The sequence below is a fragment of the Phaethon aethereus genome, assembly GCF_964289735.1.
Source record: "Phaethon aethereus genome assembly, chromosome: 15".
In the NCBI taxonomy this organism is placed as follows: Eukaryota; Metazoa; Chordata; class Aves; order Phaethontiformes; family Phaethontidae; genus Phaethon; species Phaethon aethereus.
In genome coordinates, this window is record NC_138591.1 from 18037376 (window position 1) to 18049727 (window position 12352).

Here is a 12352-nt window from a genome sequence, read left to right on the forward strand (position 1 = left end):
CGACACCAGCCCCGTGCCGCAGGAGACGACGGCGCGCCCCACGCCGGGAGCTGGCCCCGAGGTGCCGGTGCCCCCCGCCCTCTACAGCAACCCCTTCCACCAGTCGGTGCGCGCCGGCGGCACCGTCAGCTTCCGCTGCGACGTCAGCGGGCGCCCGCGGCCGGACATCACCTGGGAGAAGCAGAGCGAGCGGGAGGAGAACTTCATCATGCGGCCGGACCAGATGTACGGCAACGTGGTGGTCACCAACATCGGCCAGCTGGTCATCTACAACGCCCGCCACGAGGACGCCGGCATCTACACCTGCACGGCCAGGAACGCTGCCGGGCTGCTCCGTGCCGACTTCCCGCTGTCGGTGGTCAGGCGGGAGCCGGGGGGGACCCCGCGGGCCGGCAGCCCCCAGCCCTTCCCCAGCGCCGAGTGCCTGAAGGAGCCGGACCGGCGGCGGTGCGAGGCGCTGGAGGTGCGCTGGCACTTCGACGCCAAGCAGGGCTCCTGCCTCACCTTCCGCTATGGGGGCTGCGGGGCCAACAGGAACCACTTCGAGACCTACGAGGAGTGCCGGGCTGCCTGCTTGGGCAGCGCCCGCCCCACCTGCCTGCTGCCCATGGTGCAGGGTCCCTGCCAGAACTGGGAGCCCCGCTGGGCGTACAACCACCTGCTGAAGCAGTGCCACTCCTTCGTCTACGGCGGCTGCGAGGGCAACACCAACAACTTCGAGAGCAAGGAGACCTGCGAGGACGTCTGCCCCTTCCCCAAGAGCCTGCAGTGCAAGGCTTGCCGCCTGAAGAGCAAGATGGTGCTGAGCCTCTGCCGCAGCGACTTTGCCATCGTGGGCCGGCTGATGGAGATCGTGGAGGACCAGGACTCCGGCATCGCCCGCTTCGCCCTCGAGGACGTCCTCAAGGACGAGAAGATGGGCCTCAAGTTCTTCAACATCAAGTACCTGGAGGTGACCTTGACTGACATGGACTGGAGCTGCCCCTGCCCCAACATGACGGCAGAGGACGGGCCGCTCATCATCATGGGCGAGGTGCACGACGGCATGGCCACGCTGGACCCCAGCAGCTACGTCCGGGCAGCCAACGACAAGCGGGTGAAGAAGATCTACGAGCTGATGGAGAAGAAAACCTGCGACCTCCTGAACCGCTTCCAGGACTAGGGGAGAGCCAGGGACATGCCGGCATGGGGGGCCGCAGACCCGCCGCCATGGAGGGGGGCAGCCTGGGGGACCCCCGCGCCAGCGCTTGTATCTAGGGATTACCGCCGTCGGGTAGTTCTCCCCCAACCCCGTGCTGAGCCCCAGCCCAGCTCCCACCTCCCCTGTAATTTATCTGCCGCATGCCCCCCCCCATGTACCCCCCCGGCCTGGCCAGCAGCAATAAAGGACTGGGTTGGGTTGCAGAGAGGTGGGAGGTCTGCCAGGACCCCCCCACCCATAAAAACCTTCCTTCCGCACCGAAGCCTCCAGGCCCAGTGTAGCATCCCCGGGCGCTGCCAGTGCAGGATCTGACCCCCCCATCGGCACTGAGCGGGGGGGGGAAATGGGGATACCCCCCCCCCCCAGAGCGGAAAACATCAGGGGGCGGCGGGGCAAAGTCCCGGAGTTTATTGGGGGGCGGCAGCAGGGTCCCAGCGGCGGGGAGGACGACGGGACCCCCCACCGTTGGCACCATGTTCTCCGGGGAAACCGGCACTGAGCAAGAAGTCTCCCCCATGCCCAGGGGTGCTGTGCCCCCCTCAACCCGTGCCCCCCATGGCAGCTACGGCGGCTTCTCTGGGCCAGGCTGGGGCACCCCATTGCGAAGGCAGCCCCGAAGGGGCCGGGGCGAGACGGACCCCCCCCCCCCAGCCCACCAGCCAAGCCCAGCCCCAGCTGGGGTGAGCGGGGCAGCGTCCCATCGCCCCGCTGGCACCGGTGCGGGGACGATGTCACCCCTCGAGGAGGCATCAATGAGGGGGGGCAGCCGTGCCGGGAAGGTGCCGGGAAGGTGCCGGGAGGTGCCGGCGGAGCAGGTTACTGCTTGCGGAAGATGAGACTCTTGTTGTTGGCCGGCATGTCCACCTGGAAGCACGAAGCTGGGGGTCAGAGGGGGTCCCCCCCAGTGCAGGGACTGTCCCCCCCACAGACCCCAGCACTTACCATCCTCTCCAGGCGCAGCCCGTTGGCCTCGGCCAGCCGCCGCAGCAGTGCCGTGTCCCGGAGGCCCCAGGCGGGATTCCTGCCGGGGAAGGAGCCGTGGGTCAGACAGACGGACAGACGTCTTGCCCCCGCGTTCCCCGAAGCGTCCCCACCTCCCAAGGGTGCCTCCAGGTGGGGGGGCTCCCCCAGCCACCCCTTTATGTCTTGTCTTGAAGGACCACGCTGGGAGGGAGCTCCCTGCGGCTGCAGGCAGTGCAGGCAGGACAGGCAACACGGGCAGGACGGGCGGCCAGCAGCCCTGGACCCCCCCAGCTCCCCCCTCCTACCTCTGCTTCAGGCTGCGGTCGAAGTCCACGTTGCTCTGGGGGCTGATCCGGCCGTCCACGGCGTAGGGCTGCCAGGACACGAAGCCGGAGCTGCAGGCACGAGCCATCGTGTGTCCCCTGAGCCCCCCCCAGCCCATGGGTTGCTGTCCCCACCACGCACAGAGCCAAGGGAGAAGGGACAGGGGCCCCAGCAAGGACCGTGCGTGCCGTCACCCGCTGCGGGTCCCATCATTGCCCCATGGGCCCCCCGGACCCTGCCCTGGATGGGGGGAGGGAGGACAGAATCCCTCCCATCCAGGGCTCAGCATCTGCCCCAAAAGGCTGAGAACCGCCCCCAAAGCTGAGCCCCCTGCTTTCCCCAGCCCCCCCACGAGCCATGCCCGGAGCCGCCCTCCCATCTGCTCCCCCCCGGCGTCCCCAGGGACGCCCCGCACCCGTCGGGACGCTCCCGCACCAAGACGGGTGCTCGACCGAGCGGCACCTACCCCATAGGTGAAGAGCACGCCTCCGGGCTTCAGCAGCACCCCGGCACCCTTGAACAGGCCCTGGGGAAAGAGAGAGGTGGGGACGACGTCAGGGGGCTGGGGACACCCCCCCAAGAGCCCCCTCCCCAGCCCCGGGACCCCCAAACCAGGGGAGAGGGACCTGGTGAGGGCCAGCGTGGCTCCAGCCCTGCCCCGCTCACCTCGGTGCACCGCAGCGCCGCGATGTGCATCATGTTGATGCTGACGAGGAGGTCGAGGGTGGCGGGTTGGGTGCCCCCCCACGCCTCCCAGCCCTGCGAGACGTCCAGCAGGATGGGGGGCAGCACGTTGGGCACCCGCATGGCCTCCGCGTAGGCAGCGATGCTGCGGACACCAAACCCCAGGTCAACCCCAGCTGCTGTTGCCCCGCTCCCCCCACCCCCCCGCATGCCCCCACCAGCACCCCGCCCCGGCTGCATCTCCCAGGTGGAGTCTCTGATGTCTAATAAAATTGTGCTTGCAACACGCCCCGGGGCGGGGGCCTGCACAGGGTCAGGGGTCTCGTATCACCAAGGTTTGCAACAGGCCAAAGGGTGCGGGGGCTGCTGGGGGGAGCTGCGGGAGCAGCCGGGCAACCGGCGGCACATGGGCTGAGAGACGCCCAGTGCCTAAAAACAATCCCAGTTGACGGTTGCCTCTCCCCAGGGCAGCGGGAGCACGCTGCCCTGCCAGCTGCCCGCACGCATGCTGCCCGCAGCCACGTGCTCGGGCTGCCTGCACGCTGCCTGCACCCGCCCGCCCGCCCTGCCTGCAGCACTGCCAGCACCCACGTGCTCAGGCTGCCTGCACGCCACCCCGCACCCACGTGCCTGGGCTGCCCGCAGCGCTGCCTGCACCCCTGTGCCTGGGCTGCCTGCACCCCGCCGGTGCCGCTGCGCCAGTACTGTGTGACTTTGGTGTGATTTATACCCTTTTTGGTACATTTACCAGCCAGGTCCCGGGTTCCGGAGGCAGCAGAGCAGGGAACCGCTCTGTGCTGGGTGCCGCTGCCGGAGCGGTGACGGGTGGGAAGGACGCCGGCTGCAACCCCCCCGGACGCGCGCTGATTTTGGCACCTCCCCAGCAGGTTTATTTTATTTTCGTGGGGGAATTCCTCCCCGCGCTGCAGAGCCGGGGTTTATTTTTGTTTCCTGAATGGAAACCGAGCCCTTCCAGCCCGGTGCTGCAATGCCTGGAATGGGCATTTGGCCGCGGCCGGACCCGCGCGTGCTGACGCCGAGCAAATAAACACGGGCCCGACGCGTCTCGCCGGGGCGGTGCGATGCCAGGAGCGGAGTGTGAGCCACCCACCGGGCGGGTGGGAGCCACCGGGGCGTCCCGGTGAGCTGGGCGTCGGGCCCGGCGTCACTGCGGAGCATCGCGGCGGTGCGTGGGGAACAGGGGAAGGCGACCACCGCTCAGCAACGCATGGCCGGGCGCTTTGCGGGCGGGAATCGCTCCCGGGCGGGCTGGGCCGGTGGAGAGTGGAATATTGGGGCTTTTCTGGGAAAAATAAAGTACTGAGCCTGGGCTGTTTGGGAGTTGGATGTTGAGTGTTTCCCGGGATAAAACACAGCACCGAGCCGGGGAGCCCAGGCCCTCCGGGAGGGCTCTGGGAGGGTCTGCCGGGAGAGGAAGGGGCTGCGCTGCCTGGGGACCCCCCACCCCGTGCTCCCCGCTCACCTGCGCAGTGCCTGGGGGTCGATGTCAGAGGGCTGCCAGCGGGCCTGGGGCAGCGCCTGGGCGAAGTGCACGGCGTGCAGCCCCGCGCCCGCCCCCACCTCCAGCACCCGCAGGGCGCCGGGCCCCGCGTACTCCCGCAGCACCGCCAGGATCGGGCCCTTGTTGCGCTCCGCCGCCGCCGACGCTTGCATGGCTGTGAGCGGGCGGTGGCCGCAGGGCCGGGACTACAAGTCCCAGCCGCCCCCACGGGGGAACGCCCCCACGCGCCGCGGGTGGAGCCTCCCATGGCATTTAAAAAAAATGAAAAAGGGAAGGGCAGGGCAGCCCGTGCGCCGCCCGGGAATCGAACCCGGGTCGCAAGAATGGGAATCTTGCATGATACCACTACACCAGCGGCGCCGCTGTTCGTACGGACGGCACTCAGCCTTCCCACGCGTGACCGCGGTGCGGGACGCTGGGTGCTGCCCTTCTCCAGCCACGCATGGGCTTTTTGCACCCTATTCCCTCCACCCTTAACAGGAGCAGGTCAGTTCTCGGCGTGGACACTCCAAAAAAATGGGGGTGCGTGGGACACCCCAGCTGTGGGGAGCTGGAGGGCGCAGCGGAGTTACCCCACGGAGTGAATCCTCGGCACATGGGGCTCCCAGCGAGACCCCGCGCCCGCCCCTACCCCTTCTGCAACGACTCTCACTGAGGAGGAAAGCCCGGGGGGTCCGGCCCAAGGATCTGGGGGCTTCGAGCGTGGAAAGGCTCGGGGCTGTGCTGGGGCGCCCACGGGCACCCTGTAAACCCCGGGCATGCCTCAGGTGGGGAAACTGAGGCATGACCCCCTGGGTGACAGGGCAGGTGACGAGCTGGTGGTGGGGTCCCGCTGGGTCACGGACATATTTAAACGTGGGAATGAGGGCCGCACCCTGTGGGGTTGGGGGGAAGCACGTGGGGGCTGATGGCTGTGGGGTGCCCCCTTGTGAGCCACCCTTGGGTGCCCTGCACCCTGCAGGATCAGGCCCTGCTTTGCTAGATGCTCTTCTGGGGGGTCAGGCACCCCAAAAGAGGGGTGTGCCACTGCAGCCACGTGGCCGGCAGGGTGGAAGGGCCAAGGTCACCCCTGTGGGGCGGCTTTGCTGCCCCCGGGGCAAGGCTGGAGCATCCCTGAACACCCCGGTGGGTTTGTCACCCGTCCTGTCCCCAAAAGCCTGGGTGCCACCCAGCCACAGGCAATGCTGCGGGGTGGCCAGGGACCGGCTCGGGGTCACATCCCGGGGCTGCAGCTCCGGCCACATGGGGAGACCTCGGCGTGGCTTCCCCGCTCCAAAGGTCACTGCGGTGGCCGGGACGTGGCCGCCCGCCCTGGCTTCTCGCGCTGCAGGGTGGCCCGCGGCTCCTGGGCGGCTGTGGGGCGCATGGCTTGGGGCTCACTGGGCTCATCGCTGCGTGTCCCTGTAGTGGTGGCACCTCAGGCCCTGCCTCTGCACCCCCTCACTGTCCCCTGCCTGGGTCCGACGTGTTCCTGTGTGTCCCATGGCTCCTGAGTGTCCCCTGCCTCCTGGGTGTCCCCGTGCATGTCCCCTCTTGTCCCTGTGACTCCTGTGTCCCCTGTGTGCCTGTGTCATCTTGTGTCCCACGTGTCTCCTGTGCTATCTTTCCCACTTGATCCGTGTGTCCCTTGTGTGCACCCTACGTGTTCTGTGCGTGTCCCGTGTCTCCCACGTGTCCCACATGTACCCTCTGTGTGTCCCACGCATGTCTCCATGTCCCACCTGTGACCCTGTGTCCCCTGCTTCCTGTGTGCACCCCACATCCCACGTCTGTCCCACCTCGGTCCCATGCGTGTTCCCACGCCCTATGTGTTCCTCCTGTGTCTCCCGTGCGTGTCCCCTGTGTGACCCCGTGTCCCACGTGTGCCCCGCGTGTGCCTCCGTGTCCCTCCCCCCACACCCCACTTGTATTCCCTGCGTCTCCCGCGCGCGTCCCGCGTGTCCTCCCACCCCCACCCCAACGCCTTCCAACCCTCTCCGCGTCGGTCTCAAACGTCGCCCACGCGTGCCTGCCCCCTGTCCGTCCCACGCCTCTGTAGGCGCCCCGTCCGGCGCGGGCCCTTTAAGGGCGGGGGCGTGTCGCGGCTCCGGCCCGGCCCGGCCCGTTAAAGGCCCGGCGAGGGGCGCGCGCCGCACTCGGGCGGGGGTGGCGGGGCCGGGGCGCGGGGCCGGTGCGGGGCCGCAGGATGTACACGCTGACGCGCGGCCCCAGCAAGCTGGCCACGCAGCGCCGCACAGGTACGAGGGACGGGAGCGGCGGGTGACAAGGGGGTGGGGTGCGGGGGCGGGGGGTGCGTGGGCGTGGGCACCGTCCCGCTCCGCTCCCCCGGGCCGCCCTGACGCCCGCCGCCGCCCGCAGGTCCGACGCAGCAGGCGGTGGAGAGCAGCAAGCTGGGCGAGCTGCGGGGCCGGCTCCAGCCCGGCGCCTGGCCCCCCGCCAGGTGAGCCCCGCCGCGGCGGCCGTGACCTTGGGGAAAGGTTACCGGGGCGGCCGGGCCGCGCCGCCGGGGGAGGGGCCGCGGGGAGGGAGGGGGGGGAGGCGGAGTTGGTGCGGGCAGGGGCCGTTCCCGAAACCCACGGGGGGAAGGGGGTTTGTGGCCGGTGGAGCGGGCAAAGTGCAGGCAGCGGCGGGCTGCGGGGCGGGGGGGGGGGGGTGTCCCGCTGCCTGCGGGCCGGGCCGGGGTTGTGCAACCCCCCCCCCGCGAGCCCCGGGAGAGGCGCCGGTTGCACAACCCGGGTCCCCACTGCAGCCCCGGGTCCCCGGAGGCCGTGCTGGCCCACGGGGGTGGGTGGGTCGTCCTGTGTCCCTACGGGAGGGCAGGAGCGGGAGCTGTGGGGCGGGCGTGCTCGGGGGCCGGCGGGGTGACGGCTGCTGCTGCCAAGGAGCTGGGGAGCCGGGGCCCAAGCCCGGCCTGGCCGCGCGGGCAGCTCCGTGCTGTGGGGCGGGCTGTGGGGCCCGCACCGCTCTGCCCCTTTTCTCCAGCATCAAGAAATGGATGAAAAAGCCCGCCCCCCCCCCCCCCCCCCCCCCCCCCCAATGCAGCTCCCCTCCGTCCTGGGCTCTTTCATGAACCCCCGCTGTGGCTGCCCACCGCGCTTGTCCTTCTCCAGGCTGCTTGCTTGGGCACGCTCCTGCCTGCTGCCCTGCCTGCAGCAGGCAGGGATGCCTGCCCGCTGCCCCCCCCCCCCCCCCAGCCATGTGCGGTTTGGGGCGCGTTGCCCTGCCCCAGGCTCTGCCCGCAGAGCCGTCGGGGGAGGCGCAGGCAGGGGCTGCCTGTTCTGCCCCGCGAGCCGTAACCTGCCCGCGCTCCCGGGCCCCTTAGACTTTGTCCCGTGAGAAACGTGGCCGTCGCAGACGCGTCCTGCCCCGAAGCTGGGCAGAAAAGCCAAAATAGTGAAGTTTTGCACTGGATGTGCCCACAAGTCTCATCCCGACCTGCTCCCAGTTGGCAACGGGTTTCGTCCCAGTCCTGGGACGCTTCGGGGATGTGCTGGGGGCCGAGACTCCTCCAGCAAACCGGGGTGCTTGGGTCTGCAGGGAGCAGCATCCCCCTGCCCAGTGCCTAACTGTGTTTCACTCCCTTTTTCCTGCTATTTCAGCAATTTTGGTGACAGACTTTTTTTATTTTGGGGACCGCACTTGGTGCCCAGGGCTGGAGGAGGGGTGGGAGCCTTGCAGGGCGTGCTTTTCCCTGGGGAGCTCCCCTGGCTTGCACCCCTCTCTGTGCAGGAGCCCCCTCTCCCAGGGGGCTGGGTCCCTTTTGGTCCCGGAACAGGGCTGAGTGGGGCTGGCTGGCTGCAACCGTGCCCCTGGCCTTGCTGGGGCTGTGGGCAACGGTGCGTGCTGTGGGGCATCCAAAGGACCCCTGTCCTTCCTCCAAACTGTGGTGGGAAGAGCTGCCGGTCCCTCCTCACCTGCCCCTGGCTTCCCTCGACAGCCCAGCCCAGAAGCTCGTCTTCAACAGAGTGAACGGCAAGAGGCCGCAGGTGCTGCCGCAGCAGGTCTCGGCCTCTGAGGAGTGCTACACGCTGGCCCACGAGGAGAACGTCCGCTTCGTCTATGAAGGTGAGGGCAGAGGGTCCCTGGGGTGGGCAACCCGCTTGCTGTCGCGTCCTGGAGCGGGGGGCTGGAGGACATGGGACCCAGCCTGGGTAGCTGCCCTCCCTCGCGCCGGCTCCTCTCCTGCAGCCCCCCCCCCGCCCCGGGCTGGGAAATCCCCATCCCAAAACCATCTGCTGCCCGTTCCCCCCCTCCCCAGCCTGGCAGCAGGTAGAGCAGCAGCTGGACGGCAGCCGGAGCGGGGAGAGCGCCTGCGGCCCCGTGCAGTACGTAGAGAAAACCCCCAACCCCGGACTGAAAAGTAAGTGGGAAGCAGCTGTGACACTCAGGGGTGCATCGGGCTCACGGGTGCAATGAGCTGGTGTGGGCTCAGCCAGGCACCTGAGCAGGACTGTGATGGGAGGTGGATCCCAATGCGGGATGTGCCGGAGGGGCTCGGCTGGGTTGGGTCTGTCCTGCCGGTGCTGAGGCTGCTCGGCGGGTGCTGGGGTCAGCTGGCCCCCGGCACTGCAGTGGGGATGTCCTACCGTGCCCTGTCGGAGGACCCCAAACGAGCAGGACACCTGGTTGATGACTCTTCTGGAAATCGTTGCCTTCTCCAGCCACCCAGGTGGGTTCAAGGAGCCCCCCGGGTCCTGCCGTGGGGACCTGCCTCTCCCGGGGCCAAGCAGGGCCCAGCCGGAGCGCAGCAGGGACAGGGACAATGTCCTTCTCTGATGGCAGCTGGAGTAAGGGCTGCGAATGCAGCCTGGGGGCTCCTGCAGTGGCCACAAAGTCCTCAAGAAGAGAAGGTCCCTGTAAACCCAGCCTGGCCTTTTGGGGACAGGGCACAGGGGTGGGGGAAGTTTTGGGGTGTCATTTTTTTTTTCCAGTGGTAAACGGTACAGCTGGGGGGGAGCACTCGGAGCTCCGCTCCCTGCTCCAGCTGCTCTGAACGCTCTCCTCACCCTCCTCTCTCTTTCAGACTTTGTTCCCATCGACCTGGAGGAGTGGTGGGCGCAGCAATTTCTGGCCAAAATCGAAAACTGCTCATAAAAGGGAAGAAAGGTTTGGGTGGTTTTTTTTTTTTTTTGGAGGAGAAACAAAGCTGAGAGGATCTGGTCAGAACCCAGAATCAGTGGCATTTTAGAACCACGTTTTTAAAAGATGACCGAAATCAAGTGAGCCATGCTGCCAGCCCAGCGAGCCCGGACCACAGCCATGCCCGGCCACGCGCCCCTTCCCTGCGCCCGGCGTGGAGGAGCCGCGCGCGGCCCCAGCCAGGATTCCTTAAGTGCCAGTTCTCGGACCGCTGCAGCTCCCGCAGCCTCCAGCTCCCAGGGACACTGCGGTGCCGTGCTGGGGATGGGGGAGCAGATCCCCCCGCTGCGGCCATAGCCCTGGGGAGGACAGCGGGGTGCTGCAGCAGGACCGCCGGACAATAAAGCGCTGAAACTGCCAGTGGAGAGGCGCTTGCGGGACGCGGAGGATGCGTTTGCAGGAGGTGGTGAAGCAGCCGGGGTGCTGCATCGTGCCCTGAGCTGGCGGGGAGCGGGGCTGAGGGGGGAGCGGGCTGCTGCGGGGGCAAAGAGCTGGGAGCAGCTCCCCGTCTTCCTTGGAGCTGCATCCTGGGCTCAGCCAGGGGCTGGTGCTGCCTTGGCTGTAGGGTTGGGATTGGGGTGGGGGGTGGCTGCTATGGGGAGGGGGCTGAGCTTCCTGGCTGTGGCTCTGAGCCAGGCTGTGGCATGTGAAGCTGCAGGAATGTGGGGGCCGGGGCCAGCCCCCCCTGTACCATGGAGGCTGTTATTGCTCTGACAAAAGCCATTTTGAGCCCCAGGCTCAAGGTTGGGGTTGGATGTGGACAAGGTTGCCCATGGCTGGTGGGGTGCAGTGGGGGGCTATGGCTGTGGCTGCCTGTGGTGGAAGGGATGGGGAAGCTGGTGCTCCCTGCCTGGGCCCTGTGCTGCTTCCCCCACCGCAGCCTGGTGTGACATGGTGCTGGTGTGACCTGGCCACTGCAGCCATAACCAAACTACCAGCAGCACCAGGCCCAGCCTGGGCCCTGGGGGGGTTATGCTGTGGCTGTGCCACCCACCCCAGGACCGAGCCTTGCAGGGGGGGTCACCGGTACCACAAATGGATGTGTGCTGGGGGCTCCTGGCTGTCCTGCCACCCGTGGGGTGCTGGCTGCTTGTGGTACCTGGCTTAGAGACCAGGTAGCCCTCCACAACCTCCCCTTTCCCACCACTCCCCATCCCAGGCAAAGCGCCGGGGGCTCTGCTGCATCCTGCCCCATCTCCCCTTCCAAAATAACCAGCACTTTCCTGGTGGGTCCAGGTACCACCCCCCCTTTTCCTGTGCAGCTGCTGCCCGGCACTGGGCTTTCCCCATGGCATGGTGCCCCCGGCTCTGCTGCCTGCAGGGATGTTCCCAGGGAGCAACCCCTCCGTGGCAGCAGTGCCGGAGGGCTCCCAGGGGTTCTGGGGATGCCACTCCGCTTGCTGGCTGCTTACTAATAAAAACACACGTCGTTAAGATCCAGGGAAATTCTTATTAACATGATGCACCATCGTTCTGAACAACAACATTAGGCAAAGGGAAAAAAAACAGAACAGGAAAGAATGAGTCAGTCACAGGAACAAAACAAAAACCCAACCCAAAAATATAACCCAACCCCTGACAATGCAATCACTAGAAGGGAATCAGCACCCCTCGCCATAAATATTAATTCATTTAGTTATGTGCAATTGTGTGTAGTACTATAGTGCAAATAGCTCTGCATTGATCGCGGAGCAGCCAGCCCGAGGGGACTGCCCCCAGGTGACACAGGGACCAGTTAGGGACAGACAAGAATCAACAAGGACTTAAAACAAACAAACAGACAAAGAAAAGCAACCCAACCACTGGGAAACGCCGAAAAGAAATCCCAGTTGCTTGCCTCCGACTCGGGATCGTGCCCCAGCAGCATCCCCCACGGCCGGGCAAGGTCCGGGCAGCGCCTCGGCTCCCTGCCCGCCGCCCGGGCAGCCCGGCATGGTGCGGAGGGGACGGGGCGAGGAGGGGGACGCGGGACGGGCGTGCTCTGCTTGGAGAGCAGACGGACACGGGGCGCAGCGTGAGCATTGCCGGCCTTCAGAAACCGGTCCTGGGGGCAGCGCTGCTGGTTAAAGCTTTTAATGGACGCAATAGTGAGCCCAGCAGCGTCCCTGGGCACCCTGCGACACCCCTCGGCCGTTGCCGCCTCCAGCCCTGGCTCCAGGGCCATACCCATCACGCGCCGAGCTGCCGGGCACATCCCTGTTAACACATCCCAGTGCCCACGCCGCACGGCCGGCGGCCGCGGCACCGCTGGGGCCCACGCCAGCGCCTCAGGACAGGCTGGCCTCCGGCCACGGGCAAGCAGGCAGGAGGGGACAGCGTCTTCCCGAGGTCGAAGGAGACGGAGCCTCCTCGGTGCCGCACCGGGAGGCTTGTCTCGTCCCCGCCAGCTAGACACAAAGTGCTTCTAAGGGCAACCACAGCGCATCCTAAGGAACCCAGCGAAGGGTTTGGATCTAAGCTATTTGACAGCCTCCTGTTAAACCACGAGCAAACCACCTAACGCGACACGTCGACATGCG

General features: G+C 67.3%; 3 protein-coding genes across 3 annotated transcripts; 2 read left to right on the forward strand and 1 right to left on the reverse strand.

The window, feature by feature from the left end:
- Position 1: 1 nt before the first annotated feature.
- On the forward strand, positions 2 to 1266 carry WFIKKN1 (WAP, follistatin/kazal, immunoglobulin, kunitz and netrin domain containing 1; the record flags this gene model as incomplete). The annotated part of the gene is made up of 1 exon (XM_082006796.1): positions 2 to 1266. A coding segment is annotated over one exon (1161 nt), but the record flags the coding sequence as incomplete, so codon positions are not given.
- A 751-nt stretch (positions 1267 to 2017) lies between these two features.
- METTL26 (methyltransferase like 26) lies at positions 2018 to 4932 on the reverse strand (the record flags this gene model as incomplete). Its single annotated transcript, XM_082006992.1, has 6 exons — positions 4656 to 4932; positions 3155 to 3317; positions 2955 to 3014; positions 2470 to 2537; positions 2144 to 2222; positions 2018 to 2065 (listed from the first exon to the last, which is right to left on the reverse strand). The coding sequence occupies exons 1-6, from the start codon at positions 4844 to 4846 to the stop codon at positions 2018 to 2020; spliced, it is 609 nt and encodes a 202-aa protein (XP_081863118.1). The 5' UTR covers positions 4847 to 4932.
- A 1724-nt stretch (positions 4933 to 6656) lies between these two features.
- Positions 6657 to 10258, forward strand: MCRIP2 (MAPK regulated corepressor interacting protein 2). Its single transcript, XM_082006712.1, has 5 exons — positions 6657 to 6931; positions 7053 to 7134; positions 8632 to 8759; positions 8953 to 9054; positions 9718 to 10258. The coding sequence occupies exons 1-5, from the start codon at positions 6880 to 6882 to the stop codon at positions 9786 to 9788; spliced, it is 435 nt and encodes a 144-aa protein (XP_081862838.1). The 5' UTR covers positions 6657 to 6879; the 3' UTR covers positions 9789 to 10258.
- The last annotated feature ends 2094 nt before the right edge of the window (positions 10259 to 12352 follow it).